Below are 21733 nucleotides of genomic sequence, written 5' to 3'. Positions count from 1 at the left end.
ACTGATTCAAAAAGAGTTTTTATTGTATTTTCCTTTCCTATAAATATAATATTAATAAATTATATTTACATAGTGCTTACTCTATACCAGATCCTACTCTAGGCATTTTATGTTAACACATATATCCTTAGGTCAATCCTGTGATGTAAATACTATTATTATTCCCATATTAGAAATGAGAAAAAATAAGACTCAAAGAGGATAAATATGATCAGGTCAGTCACCTAATGAGGGATCTAGGGTGTCTGACTCTAAAGTCCCACACTCTTATCTGGAGGCGCTGGGTGGGAACAACTTCTTTCCATTCTCCACTTGGGAATGAAGACTTGGAAAATGCAGCTTAGCAAATGCTTGCCTGGAAGTGTCACTTTAATCAGATAGTCACAAAATACATCTGTGTAATAAAGTACGTATTAAAGATTTTACAATCTTTATCATAATGACATTTATTCGTAATATATACAGCCGTTATATCATATCAAATAAAGTTTACATCTTTTAAAAAAATTATCATTATTTTCCACTACATTGAAACAAAATTTAAAACAGCTCTATCTTTATTCTCAGAATATTTTAACTTATGTTCTTGTGTTCTTCTCCTTAACACATCAGGAGGGAAGGAAATGCTTGCTGACAGAATTAAATAGTGTGAGTAGGATATATAAATCTAGAAGTGTGAACTCTTCTAGGGCATCAGCGGTGTACCTCATCTTTTCATCTTCATTGCCTAACAATGCTCAGGCCACATTTGAATTTACTAAGAGAGTGGGACTTGATATTTTCTTGATAGTGTTTGATTATTAACAAGTCCATGGACAGTTATGAATTGCCAGGCAGGACTGAGTTCTACACTTTGTGTTTCCTACAAATGTGGTTTGTTTTTTATTATTATTATTTCCTATAATAGCCTCTCTGGGAAGGATGCTGTTTGACCCAGTTATTCAAACTAACTGGTAGGAATTGAAAGAGAAAGGGAACAAAAAAATAAAGAAAAACTTGAGACGCAGTTTATTACAATGACATGATGAATGGGGGTTACATATTTGATAGTGTGTGAAGGAGATACAATTGTCAAAGGCAAGAGATAAGAGAACAAATACTTTCAAAGCATTTTAAGAATACTCACCACTCCACGACAGTAGAATCAGTTACTGGAGAAGTCTACTTTACTTGGTATATGGTATCAACTCATTGGAGCTTCATTCTAAAAGAGCATTTTTAGGGGTGGGGAGTTTCCAGTGAGGCACAGTGACTGTTTGCCAAGAAATTAAAGTCCTAGAAGTTTCTTCTGAGAAGGTGATTCGTCATATAGATCCATGGGATAGCCTTATGGTAAGATCTCAGTGTGAAAATTTTGCTAATTATTGTGATGTTCACAACTGTTACAATTACGAAGGTTATTATAATACCTTTTCTTTCATCAAATTATAGGCATTTGGAGCCTTTATTAATAATATCTGGTTGAGGATTCTGTGTCATTGCAATTTATGCAACAAATGTCACTTGTTATGAAACGTATGTTCAGTGAAAACTGTAAATATTCCTTTGTTAATCCATATTTTCTAATACTTTTGTGCAAATATTTACAACATTAATAACAGAAACAAAAAAGTCAATCAAGACTCTTACCTTTATTTTTTTCTCTTTTTTTTTGTGAGGAAGATTGGTCCTGAGCTGACATCTGTTGCCAATCTTCCTCTTTTTGCTTGAGGAAGATTGTCACTGAGCTAACATCTGTGCCAATCTTCCTCTGTTTTACGTGGGATGCCTCCACAGCGTGGCTTGACAAGTGGTGCTAGGTGCATGCCTGGGATCCAAACCTGCGAACCCCAGGCTGCCGAAGCAGAACGCACGAACTTAACCACTATGCCACCAGGCTGGCCCCAGGACTCTTACCTTTATTTGAGAGATTTTATAAAAAGAGAGAAAGAAAATATTTTGAACATAATTTATAGTAAAATATCAATAAATCTCAAAGGAATAATTAAAACCTGCAATATAGACCAATAAAATACCATATTTCAAGAATTCTTTCAAAAGTAATCACACACTTTCATTGAACATTTCTATATGGTGATAACCCAGCAGATAAACAAGATGAGTTTGTTTCAAGGATTTTAGTAGAAAGTCTGAAGTATGTATAGCATTAATTATTGAATAAGGCAAACTATATAAAAACTATGATATATAAGACTCTTTAGGATTTGAGAAAATAAAGACTACTCTATTCCCATGTGACACTAGAGATGAGTCTGAAAGGGAGAATAGAATTTCTATAAGCTGAGCTACAAAAAAGACTATTGCAAGAGATGGAAGCAGGATGCAAAAGGTCTGGTGGTGGAATGTGTCGGCCAATGGCTAGTGGCTCAGTTTGCCTGGAGCCGAGGCAAGTGACACTGAAGGCAACAAGGCTAGTTGAGCCTTTACTATGAAAACCTCTAATTCCAAGTAAAGTTTATACTGAGCACACTATGGAATGGAGATTCACTAAGCACATTGCCTAGAAATGTATCTTTGTCTTTATATTTAGAAAATTGATTCTTGTATTTATATACAGGGTAGCTTGGAGTAGAAAAACATCAGAAGTAGGCCCACCTGGTAGGAAGTTGTTTAAAAGGTAGTTAGGGGATTTCTTTGGGGTATATCGTGTGAATATACAAACATGGACATTAGTACAGGTGGCAATACAAAGAAAAGAGTTTTTTCCAATTGGAAATTGTATGTCAGAGCTCATGGGAAAACAAGGGCTAAAAGTAACGCTGAGATTATTAACTTGGGTGCCTGGATGAAAGGTGTTGTCTTCAATAAATAGAGAAGTCAAAAGATTTGTTTCACCTAATCATTTCCAACCATATAATAATATTGTATGTCACTGAATCCACGTTAGAGTTTATTGTGGGATCCAAGAGTACTTTTCTCTGAGTTAAGGAGAAAAAATTGCCAAATCAACTATGATATGCCATCTATGGAAGATGATTTCTAATTTCAGAGATGTTAAAATATGGAAAATGTGTATCTTAAAACTAACTATGGGAGTCATAGCTAATGTTTATAAGTGCTTTACATGCAAATAACTCACTTAACCTTCACAATCGCCTCACCCTCACGCCACAGGGATTCTTATTCTTATTTTACAAATGAAGACCCCAAGCAGGGAATTTAAGCCATAGAAGGGCATTTGAATCCAAGCACTCTGGCCCTCAAGTCTACTCTCCTGACTACCATGCTAAGATCACTCATTTTTAAAGGAAATTAGATTTAAAAATTGAGAAAACCTCTAATTTTCTTGAGGGCCCACTGGTTTCATGCTAGAGGATTACACAGTTTATAATTAGTCTTTCCCACAACCTTGAAACATGAATCCCCTCTTTTAACAGAGGAGGAAACTGAAGCTTAGAGCCAATGCGCAGCGTGCTCAAGGTCACAGCACCCGTGGGGAGCAGAGTCGGGTTCAAACTCTCTGACATGAAAAAGCTTGTGCTCATTTCCCATTTTGAACTGGAATATGCTTCATTCCATGTTTTACTCCACAGCTCTTGGGTTTTTTGTTTGTTTTTTGTATTTCCGTGTAACTAAGAGAAAGTAGTGTTAATCTCATCCTTATGGTGATTATTTCTCTATCTCCCCGGCTCCCTTTGCTGTATTTATCCTCAATCTCAAATATCCAGCCCTGAGCCTGACATGTGGTGCTCACCAGATAAACATTTAGTGCAATAGTTCTCAACTGGGGCCAATTTTGCTTCCCCCATGTCCAGAGAGACATTTGGCAAGAGATCCTTGATTGCCACATTTGGGAGATTAGATGCTACTGTCATTTAGTAGGAAGAGGCTGAGAATGTCACTAAACATTCTGCTATGCACAGAACACCACCCACAGCAAAGATAATCTGGCCCCAAATGTCAATCGTGCCAAGGTTGAGAAACCTTGATATAGTGGAAAGGATGAATCTAGACATTGCTCACCTAAATGTTATTTTATATGACTTTTTTTTAATGTTAAGGCAAAAATAATCAAATATAATTGAGAGAAAGAGATTTTCAAAGATAGTAATGTTTTCTTATTGCCTTTGTTATGAAGGTTATACCAGTGAGATGGACAAATGATACCATGACTGAGGTTGATATCATTGAACGCAAGAAGAAACCTCTTTGGTTCACTAATGACTTGAGATGAATGTATATTTTTGCATTTTTCTAGAATATATGAAGCAAGGAAGTTTTCTTTATATTCCTTGCTCATTAAATAGTTGCTGAATTGATAAAACTAGTTAAGAGTGTCTTAATTAGAGAAGTGTCTGAACTTTCGTTTTCAAATAGACCTGCCAACCCACAAGTTAGGTGGCACAGTAAATGATGACAAATGCCTCTATGCAGCTGTGTTGAATTTCTAAATTATTGCTTAAGAACATTTCATGAAGAAGTCTCTTTGGGAAGAAGGAAAAAAGAGAGAGCCTCTTGAATTTTCCACAGCACAGCCCAGGATGGACATCCCTCTGACTCTGTGCCCCTGCCCACCCTTGATAACTCAGCTAGTGCTCACTTTGAATACTGAGGAAGGAGACTTCTTGAAGTTTGTCCAGCAAAGACCACAAAGCCACTAAATAGATGGCATGTTCATAAATCCATTTTACCCAAAATTTGCCCTCCTTTACTATACAGAGTTCATTCATGACCCCGGAGTGCTAGACGAATGGGAGCCGCCTGTCAAAGAACTTCTGGTCTGAGCTTTGAGTTTCTGTGGATGCTTATGGATTTAATTCCTAACATCCTTTTCTAAAAGGACTTCAAGTTGGGATTAATTTCTAACCAAACAGACAACTGTGAGATATATTTACTTTTCCAAATCTGATGTTGCAATTCCTAGTCCTATTGTAAAACCAAATCGTCTTAAATGAATTTAAGCCAATAAAATAATTCTTTCTAAATTGGAGGATAATGTAACCTGCATCCACCATGTTATGTGTTCCAATATGAATTAAGTGTGATATGTTTGGATTTGTTACCATAAATTTTCATGTTCTAATTAGTTGAAAAACATTGCAAATAATACTTGCAATATTTTTTAAAGTATTTGAAAATAATACATTTAAGGGATTGTGGAAATTATTTTGTTTGAATAATCTATTAAAAGCTAGTAGAAAAATTACCATAAGGAAGGTTGCATATTAAAGACAGCAATAGAAATAATTAAATATTTCTTTCTGATATTATGAACCAAAGGCAAATCCTCACATATCTAGAATGGTTTGAATTTGACCTTATATGTGCATGGATGGAAGTAGTACATGATTTATTTATACATACACACACACATACACACAACCACATTTAATCTCTAAACTTTTAAGAGGTTTACATTTAGTGAAAAGTAGAATAACTATGGGGTGATACTAAAAATTCTCTGCAGTTTTCAAAGCAATAACGTAATTATCAGTGTTAAGTCAGTGCCCTATCTGTACATAATAGCCCCCCCAAAAAAAATAGTCTAATACTAAAAAAAAATACTGTTTGTCAGGAATAATGAATATCATGCAAATAATAAAAGAATATAGTTCTAATTATAAAATTGTGGTGTTAAGCCCTTTGATGTTAATGTTTGATATTAATGAAGGATTATCAGTGATGAAAGATATGTATAATTTTTGTCATGTAGTTTTTATCTTAATATTAATTTTTACCTTAAACTTTCTGGACCTCACATTTTTATTGCTGCTGTAGGTCAATCTTGAATTTCTTTATCTAGGCAACAGGTGTACATGTGGTTTCCAGGTTAAACCACAGAACAGGGATAGGTGTGAGCAAGGCTGTTCTCCTTTGAAGTATAGATTGCTCTGGGGCCTTGTGCAATGTGGTCTTAATTGTGGTGATAGTGGATGATTGGAAGGAATTGAACACAGAGAAAATGCTTTGAAATGAAAAATGATAAGTAGAAGGTACAATTTAAACAAACCCAGAGTCAAAGTTCAGGGAGCTAAAATAATGTGATTCTTAAAGCTCAAAATATGCCCTGTGTTGTCCACAGCCCCTCCATTGTACACTTGGTGTTTTGTTATCAGCAGTTTGATACTGATGAAAGGATACCCGCTTCCTCTTTCTGCATACATATAGCATTCGTTTATTCCTTCATGATCAAATTGATCTTGAGTGCCTACTAGGTTCAATTCACTGTGAACAACAGTGACATGGCCATGCCTTTATGGAGTGTAAAATCTGGAAGAGTCAGTATACTAAACAAATTAATCTTGTGTCAAGATGAGCAGAAGTAGTTGGCTAAAGAGAGAGAGAGTTGGAGAGGTACAGAGAAAATTCCAGATGTGAGGATGCAGCATATGCAGAGAGGCAGAGGCAGGAGAGAGCCTGAAAATTCTGGAGTATAGTTGAGGGCTGGAGTGTAAGGGAGACAATGGTGCAAGAAGGGCCTGGAGAGGTGAGCAGAGACCAGGATAGGAAGGATAGGCCAGGTCAGAAGTTTGGACTTGTCTCTAGAGAGCCAGTCAAGGGTAAACTGAAGCATTTATTAGGCTACTGTTAGTATATAAAGAAGATGGTGAGCTGTTAATACATAATTGGTGTTTTGCCAGGCAAGTGCAACAGAAGGGCAGTGAAACAAGAAAAGTGAGGATATTGGCAAGCAACTTATGGACCACAGAATCTAAGGATAAAGAAAAAAATGATCTTACAAAGGGTTGATAGAGAAAAACGGAGAAAGAAGCTCAGTTTGTAAACTGATTAACAGAGTAGGAAACATCCGAGTTATGGCAGGATCAGACACTGGAACTTCAGATTTCAAAAGCAGAGCCATTCCAGTTGAAGACAGTGTCCAGGATCTTGCTCTGAGACAACGGCCGAAGGGAGATGGAGACGATATCACTGAAGGAGGAGACGTGAATGCAGTGAGGGGCAGCTGTGGAAAATCCCAGGTGACAATTATTGGGCATTTACTACATGCCAGGTTCAGGGGTCAACACTCTAAATATATTAACCCATTTAATCCTAACAACGGCCCTATGAAATAGTTCCTATTAATTATCATATTTTCTAGAAAGGAAGAAATTCTAAAGCTCCCATTTGAAAACTGGATGGCATGATTCCTATTCAATGGAATGAGGCTTTGTTTTGCTTTATTTTCATGAGAGAGGATAAGTAACTCATTTAAAAAATATTTATTGAGGGGCCTGGCCCAGTGGTGTAGTGGTTAGGTTTGCACTCTCTGCTTCAGCAGCCCAGGGTTCACGGGTTTGGATCCTGGGCACAGACCTACACACAGTTCATCAAGCCATGTTGTGGCCAAGTGCCACATACGAAATAGAGAATGATTGGTACAAATGTTAGCTCAGCAACAATCTTCCCCAAGCAAAAAGAGGAAGATTGGTAACAGATGTTAGCTCAGGGCTAATCTTCCTAACCAAAAAAAAAAAAAATATTGAGTAACTACTCCATGGCAGGACTAATTGTTTGGAATGGCAGGGAGGATGCTCCCCACTTCCCCTCTTCCCCCATGCTTGTGTCAACTGTCAGGAAAGAGCCAGATTTCCATTTAAGCATGGAGGTGAAGGTAAAAATCTGAGAATGATAAAGGTTAAGGAAGTTTTACAAATTAGCAAACAGGTAGTTTAGAAGGCACAGTGAAAAACTTTGTGAGAGGTATCAGAAGAAACAAAGCTCACTGCAGAGGAGGTGAAAAATGAAAGAATAAGATAACAGGTGAAGGTAGAAATGGGCGGTGACCAAGGACAGCAGGCTGTGATCTTCACAGTTGTTCACAAATTTGCCAAGAGAGTTAATCCCTGGTGTCCCCACTGTCTGTCATAGGAGGAGAGACGAGGGCACTGAAAAGACAGCCACAGCTTCTGCTTTGGGCTGAGCGGGGTGCTTTGGCCTCTCTGGAAGGGCTCAGCTGCAGTTGGGTATAATTGCCCAGGTCCAGAGAGAGGCTCTGGTTCTGAGGTGGTGGGTGTCCAGGATCTCTGGCAGTGGTCTTTTGGGCCTGCTTACCCAATTATCTGAAATCTGCATGTCATTATGTCAACTGTTGTTATCCTATTGTGGGTATTTTTAAACATCTTTTTTGCTTGTTTGTTTTCTCTTAGCTTTTTAGTTGGAAGATGCCCTGTTCTCTCAGCTGTGCGAAAGGGAGACTAGAGAAGGGGTTTTCCATCGACGGGTCAGGCTGACAAGGAGGGAGCCACACAAGGATAGCATTTAGGAAAAGCTAAGAGAGTCTAAAATAGTATTGCTTAATTAAGACAGAGTCAAAATGCTGCCATATTTCAGGTTTCATTTTGGCTTTCAGTAGAGCCTTCTAGAACAAAACAGCAAATTCTCTTCAGAGATCACCTTACCCCCTACTATTTCCCCGCAAGTTTAATCTCCCAAGATTTTTGTTTCCTTTCCTTTTACAATGAATGTTACATTAATTTTCTTTCTTTGGTGTTTTTTTTTTTTTTGAGGAAGACTAGCCCTGAGCTAACATCTGCTGCCAATCGTCCTCTTTTTGCTGAGGAAGACTGGCCCTGAGCTAACATCCATGCCCATCTTCCTCTACTTTATATGTGGGATGCCTGCCACAGCATGACTTGACAAGCGGTGCCATGTCCGCACCTGGGATCTTAACTGGCAAACCCTGGGCCGCTGAAGCGGACCATGCGAACTTAACCACTGTGCCACTGGGTCGGCCCTTTAATTTTCATTTTTAAAAGGTTACCTGTCTTTCATGCAGCTCTTAGATGCGCTGCCCAGAAATGCTTGTGACCTGAACTCTGAAAGACTAGGTAAATATTCCTTCACCCAAAGTCTAAACATTAGGCTGCATTGTAATTGTAGATAAAAAGAAGAATGTGACGCAGGTTAGCTATAGAATATAAAAACTTGACTCAGTATCCCTTTGCCAGCAAAATAATGGTCTATTGTGCTCATTTTCGGGTCACAGACCTCAACTGTGATTTAAGAGCTTGATGTTAGGATATACCTTAAATGTTAAATATTAAGAAAATATCACCTGGTATTTAGGTTGCCAAGAAGTGCTTACGTGAATTTCAATAGAGTTTCAAGTGTTGTCTGTGGAAGGATTTTGTTTGAAAAATAGTAAGCAGATATTGCCTTAGTTGTATATTTAGTTGTGGGTCCTTCTAGTTGAGCTATGTGGGACGCCGACCCAGTATGGCTTGATCAGCCGTGCTAGGTCCATGCCTAGGATCCGAACCGGTAAAACCCCAGCCTACGGAAGCAGAACGGGCAAACCCAATCACTCCGCCACGGGCCTGGGCCGCTGGAATGCCCGTTATTGCAGACCTTTTTTTTCTGAAAGAGTCTAAAAGGTGTAGCATGATCTTCAGCTGTTTGGATTGAGTGCAACTTTTTGAAAATTGAAAACAAACTTTTCAAGTCTCTCTCAAAGGAAAAACACATTTACTTGCATAGACATTAAATGTTTTCAGGTTTCCTAGTTTTTACTGTTGGCCAACTTAATGATTAATAAAGCAGATACGTAGTAAAATTTCAAGTGCTAATTCAAAACACTTGTTCTAGAATTGGAGCCAGACATCCCAGAGCAAGAAGTAGTAGGTGATTTCAAAAACTAAAAATGTTGAGAAAATAAATTTCCTTCCTTGAAAAACAAAGGTGCTTGTGAGATGCGAATGGCCATTCAGGAAGTTTTATTGTGTAGAACCCTCTCGTAATTCAAACAGGGCCAAGAGATACACAGGCTTGAACTAAACATGGGAAAATTCCACTTTATAATAGAAATTGTGGTGTATTTTCTTTCATTCTTTTCTCCTCCCAAACTGTAAACCAAATTGTAAAGCCATTGTGGAAGGCTTGGAGGGGGAGGTCCCTAAATTACCTGAGTTATATTCACAAAAGCGAGGAAATCATGAGGAATTTCTACCTTAGAAGCTTAACAAGGATCAGGGACTGCAAAGTATGAGAAATGTATGAAATGTGTTTATGTTATAAAATTTTGCCAGTTTTCAAAAATCTTGTTTGATATTTTCAAAGTAAATTTAGATTTACAGGAAAGCTGCCCACTAGCTATGAAAGAAGTTTTCTTGAGGAAGAAGAAATAAGTTCGATTTTTTCATGTACATTTGGGAGTGATTTTAGAGTATAGTATTCTGTTCCTTAAAAAAGGAATAATATTTTCTCTTTTGAAACACTTACAAGGTTATTCATTAAATAGATCACACACGAACAGAACCTTGCATACAAACTGTTGTTTTAAGCATTAAAATAAATTTATTTTGTTTTGTTTATTATTTCACTGAACAGACAGTAATGGTTTTGACACAATTCAGTTTCCTTTTCCTTTTTTTTCCTTTGGGAAGAAAACAACACAAAAACCAGAGCTTCTTTGCCCACTTTGTCACAGCTGCTTACCGATCAATCTCCATTCACGGGACAGCGATGACGGCACATGCTGTCCAGGGGCTGGATCTGGTTGGCTTGCATTTTTCAGCAGTGTTTCATATCAGAAAAAAAAGGTATATTTATGGAGGGTACTGTCAGCACATGATTGTACAACTGTCATTAATCAAACCTGGCAGCAACGACTGCCTTTATACAAGTCTGAGACTGGCAGATTTCCCCATCAAAATCACCCAGTTTCCATTAGGAGTTCCTCACCAGTCGTGTTTTCATCTGTTCCCTTTTTTGTTTGTTTTTAGTTAAAGTCAGTGACACCGCCTACAGGTTGATCATATATAATATCATCCCATGTTTTAAAAGTAGCTGTTTTATACCAAAATACGAGCTCGTCATTTAAAATTTATTCCAGACTATTTAAAGAAAGCTAAAAGCACATCAGGGGAAAATTTAAGTGCGTTAGATTGTTTAATAAAAGAATTATTTTAAAGTGTGTAGATATCAGTAAGCACATTTATGAACTTTCTAGGGTTACAACTGGTTTTAAGTAATATTGAGAAAAATATTGATAAAGTCAGTTTGTAGTGTTTTTGAAACTCTGACACAAACTCACCGATACCAAAATATTTGCCTTCCCAATGCGCACGCACACAGCACATGAAACACACACATCACTTGGAAGGAGCGTGCTGCTCTCTGTTAGAAAAATAAATGTACCGGCTGCAGAGGACATTGATTGCAGTTCCTTTATGACCTGAGACAACAATCTCAGCATCTTCTCCTGTAAAATGGTATTTGGAAGTAGGCATTTTCTCTAAGTCATTTATTGTTGTGAAATCATATATTAAACTCCATTGTAAACTGTAAAGGTCCTTTAAATATAAAGCACTATTATTCATAATTTTGTATATTCCTCAATGTTTGCTTCCTAGGGAAAAAGGAATATTTCTCCAGTTATGCAATGTAATAGTGTAAAACATCAGTGAGATTACTATTAGGCGTGTACCAGTTTATACAGAAAGAAATACAAGAAATAAGGCCACATTTACTAGACCTGTGGAAATATTTGACGTCTAATTGCTTGTGAAATATGTAGTTTTAGGAGGCAAATTATTGTCTCAGAGAAGTCACGACCCGTTAGCAAAAACAGAGACTAGTGGTAGATGCTCATGACAGTTTTTCCCCTGACTGTAATTGCCTCGCTGTGTGGCCTTGGGAAAGGAACTTCATCGTGTTTTGTCTCAGATGACCTAAATATGAAATTATGAATGAGCCAAATAGGTACTTCTTCCTGGGCTTTGAAGTGTTTTACACATAATTTCTTTAAAATCAGTCCTAGTATTTCTTAAGTTTTTGCAGTTAAGGGCTAATTTGGTCAGAGTTGTGTCTATCATTTCTCTGACCTGAGATGCTTTTATTATGAAAATTTGTAAAGGTACCACGATGTGCTTGAGTCTCCTGGGTTTGTCAGGATCCTGTGAGAGTCAGGCTAGAAATTGGCACGGTGGTTCAGTGGCGTTGGAAGGAAGAGTCGCGTCTCCTGTTGTACAGGGCACAGTTGTATTAAACTTGTTGGATAGGCAGTGTGATGAAGGAGAAAGATGTGTACTTTGGAATAAGACAGACCTCAATTTGAATATCTACATTTGTATGTGCAAATGTCAAAATTTTAAATAGTATCAATTATTCCAATAATTTAAAAATATTAGCAAGCCAAGACACAAAAACACACACACACACACACACCCCTTCCCTTCATGCAGATTTTGGCCCACAAGCAACCAAATTGCGATTACGAATTTATAGTATCTAGTGTAAATTTCTGTGCCCAGACCATGAGGCCTGAATTCTAATAACAACTCAGCCACTAAAAGCTTAATTGTGATATTAGCCATTTATTCATTGAACACATTAAGGAAAAATTTGTGAGAGCAGCTGCCATTTTGGTAGTATATCCTCTGCTTACATTAGTTTCCCTTTACAGATTCAAACATCATGTTTTTTCTTAAATTGTATCTTTATGCTGTCTCTTGGTAGAAAGTTGTTATCTCTGTAATATATAGTTGAAGAAGAATGTGTCAGGAGATTCTAGATTCCAATATAGTCTAACCTTTCGATACCAATGAATGCCAGGGCTCTGGATAACAAAGTGCTATTTTTCTAATCTTAAAATGAGGACATTAGACTAGGCTCAATAATTTTTCAATTCTTTGCCATGTCTCGGAATTTATAATCTGCTAGTTTCTTGGCATAACCAATTTCCTTTTTTAAAAAATAATTACATAGTTTTTTTATTCCTTTTATCTCAGAGGTATTTTATTTAGGTTTCAAGTGTTCTCCTCTAATATTGATATTTTGGGATTTGCTGAATATTTCCACGTTCACTGATTCATGTTCTTCCTGGTTTTTTAGACTTAAGTAATATTCTTTTGAAGTTATTATTTTTACACATGAAGAGTTCAAATTCAGGTGTGTCTCTTTTCCAGTTATGTCTGCAATTCTTTTCTTCATAAACAGGGAGTAAAATTGAACAAAATATCCCAGATTCTGCCACACCATATTTTATAAAAGTGTAAGAACAAGTTATGTGGTTTGTTTCCATGTTAAATTTTGTATGCCTAAATTTTCTAATTTTTAAAATGGAGGAAAGAATATCTTTCCTCCTTACCTACCAGAATTTCTATGAGGATAAATTAAAGAATAAGTAATTATGTATTAAATATCCTGAGTTCTTACATTTACAGTATTATGTCTATGTCAATTTAACCTACATTTCAGAGCCAACTTCTGGTGATTAAACCTAACAACATTACTTTGTTTCTTGATATAATAGAGTGGTATATTTCAAATTAGTTAATCTTTCAGTTCTTGTACAATTACTTTACTAGTAACCGTGCTGTTAAAGAACTACAGAAGAATTTCAAGCACTTGTTGGGTGGTTCATTGTTCATTCAATAAGTTTTCATTAAGCACATCAAAGATCTCAGGTGCTGTGTGGTGGGGCTTGAGGTATATAGTTTGGAACAAGAAAGAACCACTTCTTGTTGCATGGAGCACATACGGTCTTAGAAAGATAATAAACAGGCAAACCAAAAATTGGATAGAGCTATGTGCTTTAAAGAAGATAAAAAGTATCAAAAGTAACAAAAGAAATTTGAAAACAAAAAATAAAAGGAAATAAAAGTAATTTAAAAGTAACTGATGGGCAGAAAGCTAGTTCACATTATTTGAACAGGAAAGAGAAATTTGAGGGATTATTTGGGTTATCTTGAAAGTCAAGAAGGATCAGCAATGGGAAATGTAGGGGAAGAGCATTCCATGAAGTTGCAACAGTAGTACAAAGACACAGTGGTAACGAAGTAGTGATGTTAAACAAGGAAAAGAAGGACCATGTGATTAGAAGAGGGTGAACATGAAGTTGGATAGATAGGCAAGGAACAGATTATCTAAAACCTTAAAGACCATATAAATAGGTTTTATTCTAGGTGTTTGAATGAGAAACCATTGGATCATTTCAAACAGTGGAATGACATAACTCTACTTAGGTATATTAGTCACTGAATTTGCATCGATGCTTTTCACTCTCCTTAAAAAGCCTTAGATTATATAACTGATATTACATTATACAGGTTGTTGTTGTTAGAAATAATTGAACTAAAAATGAGATAAATCATGGGAAAGCCAAAATTCAAAAGTCTGTCTTGCAGGAGAAAGAGTATACTTTTCTGGTTGGTACAAGGAGTAGTAGCATTAGTAGAAACTCCTGGAAGAAATGCTTGTTTTATCGTATGTTGAAGATCTTCTAAAAAGATTCTGAGCACCCCAATATCTGAGAATCCTCAAAGTCTGTTTGTTTTAGTTTGTTTTTAAATTCAACACTCCTGTGTGATGTGACCCAGCCGGACTAGTGTATTGAAGGAGGTATTTCTAATTGGGAAAAGACAGCTTGGCCCTCAGAAATGTGTGCATATCAAATCTTGGGACTGAGGAAATGTGTCTCCTGGCTGGAGAAAGTCTTAGAGGTAGTTCTGATCTACCCTCATCCCTTCCAGCCGAAAATCATTTCACTAGGCTCGAAGCTCTATGAAGGCATGCATCCCCAACTTTTAAGGCAGTGCCTGGCATTCAGGAGACATGCCATAAGTATTTATTAAATAAAATAATTAAATCTTCATTATAATCTCAAATTTCAGTGCTCTTCAAGGGGAAATTGAAGTGAGACAATGCTAAATGGGCATCTACTAATTCCTATAAGCCATGCTATGCACTTTATATGCAAGAGCATTAAAAATTATCACCCAAAACTTCTCTCTACTCCAAAGCTTACCTGTTTCATTGCAAATGGGCACATTACCTGCGTAGATGTGCTCTGTACCTAGTTGGAACCCTATTAAGTATTCCAACAAGAATCTCCATACCGCCAGATCATCATCTTTATCCAGAGTTTTTCGACCTGTATCTGAAATCCTGTTCTATAATTAGAAAAAATGTAGATTTACTATTTGCTTGTAATGGCTTAGTATCTTTAAGTGGTATGCTATTTTATTAGTAGCTAAGATGAACTCAATTTATTCCTCCCAAGCAATATTTCATTTTTTATTTTTCCTATGGAAACAAAATTTACAATCATAGAGTAGAATGCACAATTATTTGTATCCTTGATCAGGGAACTCTTAATAAACAAAAGCCAACTTAAAAAAGTATATATGTGAATACTGTATCATATTTTATAATGTATGATGATATATAACATATATATGGTGATACATAATATATGATGATACTTAATATATGGTGCAGTGTTTTAAATTTCTGTTTTTAGTTTTCTTTCATGCTCCTTACAAAAACATAAGAAATCTCAGCAAGTCAGATTTCAGGCTTATTTGGGGTTTGAATATTATGTAATCTGCAATTTTTAATTAAACACTTTTTCTTTTACTAAAGTAAGATATAAATAGCTCTCACATTGTATGTATCCTGTGTCTTGTTGCCTATATAATGAATTTATCTAATCTGAAGTAAAATTTTGCCAGAAGTTATAACTGTTTGCTGAATGTGAAATTATATTTTTATCCAAATAATGTAGATAATGTGGCTTTTATGTCTTAAGTTAGCATTTAAAAATTAAACTAGGTATTTCACTGTGAGGAAGGGGTACTCACAGAGCAGGAAAAGTGCCAGGTTGAGAGTCAGGGTTTGAGGTTTGAATTCTGGCTTTTCTCTTTAGTAGTAAAATGACTTTGAGTGAGTCATTTCACTTGACTAAGAATCAGCTTCCTTACCTGTAAAATGACAGCGTCTGATTTAGAGGATGCTATGCACTAATGTGTATGAATCTTTTTTTTAACTGTGAGACAATATACAATTTCTGATTTTTTGTTCTTCAGTGACAAATCAGAAATAATGTACAATTTAAGTATCTTTTATTAACTTAGAGTGATGATCCAGAAAGGACTTTATAGACCATCAGGTTTATCTTCCCCCCTTTTGGCTTCTGGGAAAACTCAGAGAGCGCTGAAGAGACTTCCCTAAAGTCAAACAAGAACCAATGACAAAGCCATGGCCAGAATTCAGTTTCTTGAGATAAATTAGAAATGCCTGCAAAATGCATTATTTTTATTCAATGTTTGTATCTTAGAGCTAAGCATGTCATGCAGAGCATAAGCCAACTGTAGGGAAGATTATTCTTGTTAGACATTGAATATATCACCAGCAACGTTTCTGAAGCCATCATCAAAATAATTATTTCTCACTTTTTTAATCGACAGAGTTAAGCAGAGAACATTTCTGTGTACTGTTACTCCTTTATGCACCAGAACCCAATACTTGCACTAAACTGTAAATATAGCCCATAAGGGAGCCCTAAGAGTTAAATACGACAATGGTGCAGCCTTGCCATCATTCACATTTGGTTCATCCTTATATCAGCAAGAAACAGGATATTCATCATCTGTTCAACCAATATTTCTTGAGCTCCTAGTAGGTGTAATAAAAATAGCTAACATGTATTGTGCTTTCTGTGTGCCAGTTTTACACACTTTATACACGTCTCCTTTAAAGCTCACATCTACTCCATGAGATAGGTGTTATTATTAGCACCATTTAGCTAATGAGGGAATTAAGACCCAGAGAAATGATCTTGCCCCCCATTACAAGCCTAGGAGGAGGTAGAGCCTACGATTAAAACTCTGGTCATTGGCTCCCAGAGTGTGTGCTCTTAACCGCTGGTTGTGCTACTGCATGTTAAAAGCTCTTTGTTGGGGGCTGTGGAAATGGCAGTGAGTGCAACGGACAGGATCTTTGCCTTCATCAAAATAGAGAAGAATAGAAAACATCACACAAGTGCAGAATGATTGGTGTAGCCGTAAGTTTGGAGGAGAGAGTAATCATAGTTTTCTGGTATAGTAAGGGATAGCTTCCAAAAAGAGCAGTGGATAAGGCTTTCCTAAAGACTTACGACATTGTAAATCAGCAGAAGTTTAACCCAAAACATGCAGACAGAAATGTAACCACCGTAACTAGAAGACAGAGAAGCGTGGATGGTTAAGTTTATTTGGTATGATTGGTTTATAGACATTGCTTTTTGCCAGGCAAACTTCTTTAAAGCAGAAGTATCATTAAATCCTGTAATAAAGTTAAGCTGTGTTGTTATTCCTGTAGCTAAAGCCAAAAGTAGAAGAATCTGATTATGGTAGTCATCAAGGCAAGCCTGAAATGTTTGTTTTTGTCCTAAAAGCAATAGAAAATCATAGCTAGTTGTGAGCAGATAGAACCAATTAAAGTAATATTTTGGAAATACGAATTTAACTGTGTGGTATGTAGGAGGAAGAGAGACAATGTGATCATTCAGAAGCTGTTGCAAAAATGTGTGTGTGAAATAACAAAGACCATCATGAGAAAATCAAGAGGAAAGATCAGATAAGAAAAGATAATAGCTTCATTATTTTGTTTGTAATTGTAATTTCTTGGAATCTAATAAGAGTGTATTCTTATGCAAGTACTTCAAAATATTCATGTGAAAATTTTAGAATTTTTTCTGAACTAGTCTGTTCATCTACTTATCAAAAAAATGGATGTGAGGGGCTGACCTGGTGGCGCAGCAGTTAAGTTCGCGCGTTCCGCTTCTCGGCGGCCTGGGGTTTGCCGGTTCGGATCCTGGGTGCAGACAGGGCACCGCTTGGCACACCATGCTGTGGTAGGTGTCCCACATATAAAGCAGAGGAAGATGGGCACGGATGTTAGCTCAGGGCCAGGCTTCCTCAGCAAAAAGAGGAGGACTGGCAGTAGTTAGCTCAGGGCTAATCTTCCTCAAAAAAACAAAATAGATGTGAAACAATAAATGTGTGAGAAAGAGCTGAGGATGTGCATTTCCAGGAATCCCTCCAAGGCATGGTAATCTTTTAAGAGTTAATATTGCTACTTTAAAAAATCATTACGCTTTCTTAATTCTTTTAACCAATGTCTATTTTGTCATTTTGCCAACAAATAAGAGAAAAATGTTCTTGTTTAACGTATTTCAGCTCTTTTATATTCCAGATGCCTAAAAATATAAATCATATATTTGAATGCATGTAACTTACAAAATGATAGAAGGTAACTCACCAAGAAACTATCTAAGAACTACCAAAAAAATTAAAGTTTTAATAATGCCTTTGATAGTTAGATGTGTTAAGAGTTGCATACGTACATAAAATATAGGTAATTGATAAGCAGCTGGAGATCAGATATGAAATTAGTGATCTGATTAGCAATGCCTTTAATCTAAACAATTGCACTTTATGGCCGGTCATTGTATGAGTGTGAGTTTTGTTTTAGGTAAAATATAGTATAAAAAGAGAAATATGAAAAAGAATATTTAGTGTTATCTAAATACAACCAATGTTATTTAATAAAACCAATTCATGTTCTGCACAGGTATGACATCAAAGATGATTACACACTGAGAATTAAAAAGGCCGTGAGTACTGATGAAGGCACCTACCTGTGTATTGCTGAGAATCGGGTTGGAAAAGTGGAAGCGTCTGCTACGCTCACAGTCCGAGGTAAGAGACTTAAGATGTGAAATATAATTGAAATAACAGACTAATATTTGGTTAAATTGTTAAGTGATCTCACAATCAAAATAATAGCTTACTGTTTTATTATTATATTAAAATGCCTAGATTTTGTGTTCTCTCTATTATTAATTGGAATAAAATTACTTTCAAATTTGTGTTCAAAGGGATGATCATTTGAAGTGATTATTTTTCATTTAATAAATAATAGCTAATATGATTTAAAAGTAAATCTTAAAAATAGAAAAGATTTACACTAATCATTTACATTTCCATTGCTTTGAACTATTTAAATGTCACTGGTTTCAAAGGTACTCTGTTTTCTGTTTACTAACTTGTCACTTTATACTAGGAGTACTGTTTTGAAATTCTTTTTTATTTCAGCACTCAAAAAAGCAATCTGAAAAAAGCTAACCCTGCTTCCAAAGGTGAAAGATGGATACAAAGGAGCTCCCACATTGAGAAAATCTGATCTAAAGAGTAATTTGTGAAGTCCATTGGCCTTAAATAATTGAAATAGTCAGTGCTGCTTCTGTAATGACTTTTACTTTCTGGGTGTCATGCACTTTCTCAGTCATGGAATAATGTTCATTTATAGACTCCCTGGAATTGCTTATACATGAAAGAAAGGATTACTTAACCCTACAATGAGCTAGAATGAATTAACTGTCTTCCTGGTGGTGCATGTTGATCCACATGAGTAAATTATATAGCCCAGGGTACCAAGTAGCACCATGCAGACTGCAACACTTACTCTTGCCAAGTAGACATTACCCGTGGCATCGTTTACACTCACAGGACTTCAGACAGAGACAGCAAGCGCATCCCTTGCTCAGTCTTTGAACCTTACTTCCACTACCCTAACTGATGCCATCTCCTTTCATCCCTCGTAATAGGAGGTTGGCTGCATGTTTTCATCCAGATCTGAGTTCATCTCACCCTATTTAGTTATACCTCTTACCCTTGTGCAGCTTTGCTCCCAGAAGTTTCCATAAGATTAGGAGAAAGGTTTGGAGGAATTTGGATTGGCGAGAAATGTGTCAGGGATTCTCAGGTTGGTCCTCCATTTGGCAAGAAAAATGACTTTTGCCAGATCTATGATTTGGACATCAAATTATTAAAAAATGCCATCTTCCTCTAGGTTAACTATTAAGAGACATGCATTCTGGATGCCTGGAAAAATATTGATGATTTCCATACTTCTCAATTACTCCATTCCTATTCCACCTAGTCCTTTCCCCCCCCATCCAGATGTTCTAGTGTGAACTCAGATACAAAACAAATTTAGACAAAATTGGCAAGCTAGTTGCTTAAAAACATTTTCATTCCTCATTAGTTAACAGATCTTACAAAGCTGTGATCATACACTAATCGATATCTATACTGATGATATGTGATCATCTGATAGCCTTTGTAAACTTTTTTACTATATTTAACCTCCACTCTCTGTAGGTGATTATATAAAGTTATATATATTTGTTTGCTTTTATCCAGGCAGCCCCTTGCACAAGCAATTCCCTTGACCAAATTTCCCCCAAAGTTTGTTTGTTTGTTTTTTCTGAAGTGAAAGGAAAAAAAAATAAACAACGAACCAAGTAAATGATCCATTCAAAAAATATTTGCTGACTAAACAAATGGGGAGAAAATGTGAGGAGTTGTTTGTTTGTAGAAGCTGCAGGGTCCTTTTATACTTGAATGCTTGGATGAATGAGACTTGAAGTGTTCTGTTTGCTTTAAAATCTTTCCCAGCTAATTGTTTTCATAATTTGTTGAAAGTTTCAGGTTTAACGTTTCATTTAACAAAGCATGCTCTTCATGCATGGCATGTCTGCAGCTAACTTACAAAACTAATAGAAAGAGTTGTTTTTAATAGGATTTTTTTTTTAAATCAGTAAACCTTAAATGATGTCTCCCCTAATCTGTGTCTTGTAGATGGATTAGAGAGTTTAATCTGTGTCGTATGTATTTATCACTCATCTAAGACTGAAACCTCAAAAACAGGGTTAAAAAAAAACCCTCCATAATACAATAGTGTGGGGTAAAATATTGTTTAAAAATGTTTTCTACCATTAGGAAAAGTAGTCGGTATTTTTCTTGCTAAGAGGTTAACTGGAAAAGAGCATATTATCTACGACATTTTTTCTGTCCTCAATTTTCTATGCACATAAATGAAATGTTCAGCCCTTCCCTGGATTGTTTTATTAGAACAGGGTCATCTGACCCAAGAGACCACATTTATTTTCATCCATTTAATGCAGAGACACAGTTTAGTTTAATTTGCTGATTTTGAAAACCTCCACCTGCTGGTTTTTTTCTTGATGAAATGTTGCTATATAACAAAGATAAGAAGTTTTATTGTGATATTTCTGATAAAATTTTATCATGCTGTACACTTTAGCCAATTGGGGAAAAGGAAAAGGAGTTTTATAGTTAAAATCTGAGAGAGAGATTTACTCAATTGTTTTCCAGTTCAAAAATATGGTGAAAATAGACTATAAAATTAAGCTTAACATCAAATAGCTCCCTTTGCTGAGTAAACAAACATAAAATTAGAAAGAAAGAATGCTAGGCAATAAACCACCTAGCATTTATATTCTAATCAAATAATTCACAATCTAATAGAACTTTTAAAAATGGTTCCAAAATGAGTTAAGACAAACTGTATATTTGTAAACATAATTTTTTTCCGTTTTTCAGTTGCTCAAATTGGCTTGGCATAAATTATCTTCATTGTAAAAACTATTTTGCTTCTATGGCAATAAAGCCTTAATTTTTTTGGAATTACCCTAGACTAAGTGAAAGAGAAATATGGTTTATTTCTTTAAAACATGACTTCTCACTATGGTTTATTCTTTTTCTCTCTTTAACATCATAGACTCAAAATGCCCTTTTGTTTCTAAAGGAAACATTATGTTTGAGATTCAGTTTGCGGTGGCACCTGAAAAATGCAAATTCAAAAATGAAAGACACAAATCTTTTTCTACTGGATATTGGCAAAATTAAGGGAAATCTTGTCAGTTAGAATAAGGCCCAACTTTATGATGTTAGTCTGTTGTCTTGTTCTTGGTAGTTATGTTTGTGTGCTCCCCACACACACAAAAAGAAAGAAATTGTCGTCCGTTGGGCAACTTATTTCTCTTTCTGTTGCTGTGGTGAACCCACCACTGACTGTAGGAAACAGTAGAGTGTCACTAAGCTGGAGTTTTCATAGTGCTGTTATAATTGCTTTATTCTTCTTTGAATTGTCTTAATCTCCCCTTTTATTTGTGAATAATATGATAAGACCACAAATCTCGTATAGAGGCAACTTCAGTATT

The 21733-nt window shown here is 36.0% G+C and overlaps 1 protein-coding gene across 19 annotated transcripts in view; it reads left to right on the top strand.

Annotated features, from left to right (window-relative positions):
• ROBO2 (roundabout guidance receptor 2) overlaps positions 1-21733 on the top strand; it is a 1206434-nt gene that overhangs the window by 1063855 nt on the left and 120846 nt on the right. For all 19 annotated transcript variants that reach the window (XM_070488704.1, XM_070488697.1, XM_070488701.1 and 16 more), the window contains exon 6: positions 18277-18404. In XM_070488704.1, coding sequence (XP_070344805.1) covers positions 18277-18404 — 128 coding nt within the window. The remainder of the gene's footprint in view (positions 1-18276; positions 18405-21733) is intronic.

Source organism: Equus asinus, chromosome 18 (genome assembly GCF_041296235.1).
Source record: "Equus asinus isolate D_3611 breed Donkey chromosome 18, EquAss-T2T_v2, whole genome shotgun sequence".
In the NCBI taxonomy this organism is placed as follows: Eukaryota; Metazoa; Chordata; class Mammalia; order Perissodactyla; family Equidae; genus Equus; species Equus asinus.
This window is presented reverse-complemented; position numbering and strand designations above follow the sequence as displayed.